Genomic DNA, 3,989 nt, shown 5'->3' on the forward strand with positions numbered 1-3,989 from the left:
CAAGCGAAAAAGATGAATTTTCAAACAAAAACGACACATTTTCAAGATAAGGGGCGACTTATCAACCAAGAATGTTTTTGCACTCAAGAAAGTAAAAAAATGGCAATCAAATTGTATAATTTTCAGCAAAAACTGGAAATTTTCAACAAAATAATTGAATTTTTGACGAAAATAGACTAATTTTTAACCAAAAATGGCATTTTCAACCAAAAAAGTTGAAATTTTTACAAAAGGAGACAAATTTTCAAAGCGAAAAGATAAATTTTCTACCAAGAAAGATTTTTGAGATAATAAAGAAGTCATTTTTTATTAAATTGTGAAACTTTTAAGCGAAAAATATTAATTTTTAAATTAAAATGACACATTTTTAAGATAAGAGAACTTTTCAACCAAGAATGTTTTTGCACTCAAGAAAGAAAAATGATTCGAACCAAATTATTGAATTTTCAACTAAAACTAGAAATTAAAAAAAAATTTTTGTATCCTCAACGAAAACAGATTCATTTTTAACCAAAAAATGGCATTTTCAACTGAAAAAGATGAAATTTTTACAGAAGGCGATAAATTTTCAAAGCGTAAAGATGAATTCTCTAGAAAAAATTTAAATTTTCAACCAAAAAGTTAATTTTCAACAAAAAAATAAATTTCCAACCAAAAATAAATAGAAGACTTCATAAGACATTTTTGAATTTGTATTAATGATAATTAATCGTTGATTTAGTTTGCTTCAAAGCCAGTGACAAGTGATCAACCTGGCAGTAGTGTGACAAAAGTTCCGGATGAAATTTCTACTGTTTATGACAAAATTGATAAGGAGGATGAAGACGAGGAGGCAGAACAGCAGCTGAAGACTATCAGCTTTGAAGTTAATCAAGTAAGATTCGAATCAAATACTCTTAAAATATTAAAATATAAAATTTAAATTCTTATCAAATAATTCCAGATTCTAATATTTCTGAATTTATTTTCAGGAAAAAATTGAAATAATACAAAAGAGATGTATTGAATTGGACCATCCACTGCTTGCTGAATATGATTTCAGGAATGACACCGTTAACCCAAACATAAAGTAAGTAATCTATAATTTATCAAATATAATGAAAATATATATATATATTTTTTAAATATTCTAAGAGGCAAATGCACAAGAATGTACGGAATTTTTTCTTATTTATTCAATCTGAATTGTAAAAATTCCATTTTTTCAGTATTGATTTGAAGCCATCGGCAGTTTTGAGACCCTATCAGGAAAAGAGTTTGCGAAAAATGTTTGGAAATGGACGAGCGAGATCTGGAGTAATCGTTTTGCCTTGTGGTAAATATTAAATAATTATAATTCCTTGACTAATTTTTATTATCCTTGATCATTAATATTCAAATACCAGCATTTTAATCTTGTTATATTTTTAACTTAGAATCTTTTATATACGGAATAAGTATTTCAGATACAAGTTTTAAATTTTCGAATTTATTAATTTGTTTTAAACAAAAAAATGTTTTTTTTTTACTTCAAAAGGTGGGGTTTTAACAAAACACTTGGATTTAAAAAATAATAATTTTTCACTTAAGTAAGATATAAAATATTATCTAAATTGTTGAATCTACAAGCCCAAAGACGAATTTTCTCAAAAAAAATGAATTTTCAAATAAAAAATATGACTTTCCAGCAAAAAAATAATTTCTCATGAAACTGATGCAGTTTTACCCCAAAAAATGAAATTTTAAACTAAGAGAATAATTTTTTTTACCAAGAAAGGAAAAAATTCAACCAAAGAAATAAGGCTTCAATAAAAATTTTTTTAACAATGTAGTTTAATTTTTAACCAAGTAGTTGAATTTTCAATTAAAAAAGATTAATTTTCAAGAATGGTTAAATTACATCAACCAAAGTGAACTGAAAATATAAATCTCCAGAAGAAAAAATTATTTCCTCACAAAGTGATTGAAGCAAATCTTTAAAAAAATCTGAATACTCAAACAAAGAAAAATAATTTTCAACCAAAAAGTTGAATTTTCATGAAAATAAAAATAAATTTCTACTAAAACGGATGGATTTTAAAATCTAAAAGATAAAATAAAGAAAAAATAGTTGAATTATCTCTTAAAAAGATTTCCGTTGACTGCTTACGATCAGAATATGAATTTTTAAACAAGAAATAAGTTTCTAGGAAAAACAATTAATTTTAGAATCCAAAAAGACGAAATATTAACCAAAAAGTATGGCTTTATAACAAAATTGTTGAATCCGCTACAATGAAATCTCTATTAATCAGTTGAAGTTTCATACAAAAAAGACGAAATTTCTCTTTAAACAGATGAATTTTTATTTGAAAAAATTTTTTAAAATAGTTTAATTTCCTTAAAAGAAAAAGATTTCAGTTGACTTTTTAAAATCAAAATATGAATTTTTAAACAAAAAATAAGTTTCTATATAAAAAAATTGCATTTTCAATCCAAAAAGACGAATTTTTTTAACCAAAAATGATGAATTTTTAACCAGATAGTTTAATTCTCTACCAAATAGTAGTATTTTTATCGAATTTTTTTATCTAAGTTCATTTTTTAATACTAAAATATTTTAAACAAAAACTGAATTTTGTACAAAATAGTTAAATTCCCTGCAAAACAGCAGAATTTTAAACCAAAAAGTATGACTTTTTACGAAGATTGTTAATTTTTCAACCGAACAGTTACATTTTTGTTCAAAAAAAATGAAAATTCTACTAAAACAGGTAAGTTTTTTAATCAAAAAGACAAATTTTCAAAAAGTAGCTGAATTTTTGTCTGGGTGATTTAAATTTACTTTTCACACAAAAATACGAATTTTAAACAAAAAGTAAATCTTTTAGCAAATAGTGGAATTTTCAACAAAACAGTTGCATTTTCATTCAAGAAAGATGCAATATTTCTACTAAAAAATATGAACTTTTAAATCAAAAAGACGAATTACAGGGAAAATAGTTTTCATCCAAAGAAAATTTCAGTTGACTTATCAGAAACAAAATATAAAGTTTAAACAGAAGGGTAATGTTCTGCTAAATGATTTGAATTTGTGGTTGAAAATGTAACTATTTTGTTTAAAAGTAGTTTTCTGTACTAAAAATACATTTTTTAACTAAAAATCTAACTATTTCATTTTTTGTTTCAAATTGATCCTTTTACATTATTTTGAAATTTATATATTTTGTGGAAAATTCAACTTCTTTGTTGAAAGCGGAACTGCTTTGTTAAATATCCATTCTGTTGTTGTGGATGATTAACGTGATTGGTTGAAAATTAACTTATATGCGTTAAAAATTGGTTTTATTTTAAAATCAATGTTATTAACCGAAAATTTAGTTGATTTAGATTTAGATTTCTGGGTTAAAGTTAGCTGAACATTAACTTTCTTGTTGACAATTAATGTTATTTTTGAAAATTAACGCTTTTGTTGAAAATTAAATTTATTTTTGAAAATGAACTTTTTTGTTAAAATTTCATATTTTCTGGGGAGAAATTAAACTGATCTGTAGAAAATTAATCTTTTTGGTAGAAAATTAATTTCCTTTTTAAAAAATTCGAATTTTTGTGTTAAAGTTCAACTATTTTGGTTGAAAATTAACTTTTTTGCTGAAAATGAACTTTTTTGTTAAAATTTCATATTTTCTAGGAAAAAATTAAACTTATCTGTAGAAAATTAATCTTTCTGATAGAAAGTTAATTTCCTTTTTAAAAAATTCAGACGTTGTGTTAAAGTTCAACTATTTTGGTTGAAAATTCAAGAACTTTCTTGAAAATTAACTTTTTTTCTGAAAATTAACTTTCTTGTTAAAAATTAACGTTATTGTTGAAAATTAATGTTTTTGTTGAAAATTAAATTTGTTGTTGAAAATGAACTTTTTTATTAAAATTTCATATTTTCTTGGGAAAAAATAAACTTATCTGTAGAAAATTAATCTTTTTGGTAGAAAATTAATTTCCTTTTTAAAAAATTCAGATTTTTGTGTTAA

The 3,989-nt window shown here is 23.4% G+C and overlaps 1 protein-coding gene across 2 annotated transcripts in view; it reads left to right on the plus strand.

The window, feature by feature from the left end:
• LOC117174348 (general transcription and DNA repair factor IIH helicase subunit XPB) overlaps nt 1–3,989 on the plus strand; it is a 56,303-nt gene that overhangs the window by 21,899 nt on the left and 30,415 nt on the right. For both annotated transcript variants that reach the window (XM_033363393.1, XM_033363394.1), the window contains 3 exons: nt 722–874; nt 972–1,069; nt 1,209–1,315. In XM_033363393.1, coding sequence (XP_033219284.1) covers nt 722–874; nt 972–1,069; nt 1,209–1,315 — 358 coding nt within the window. The remainder of the gene's footprint in view (nt 1–721; nt 875–971; nt 1,070–1,208; nt 1,316–3,989) is intronic.

This window comes from Belonocnema kinseyi, chromosome 6 (genome assembly GCF_010883055.1).
Source record: "Belonocnema kinseyi isolate 2016_QV_RU_SX_M_011 chromosome 6, B_treatae_v1, whole genome shotgun sequence".
In the NCBI taxonomy this organism is placed as follows: Eukaryota; Metazoa; Arthropoda; class Insecta; order Hymenoptera; family Cynipidae; genus Belonocnema; species Belonocnema kinseyi.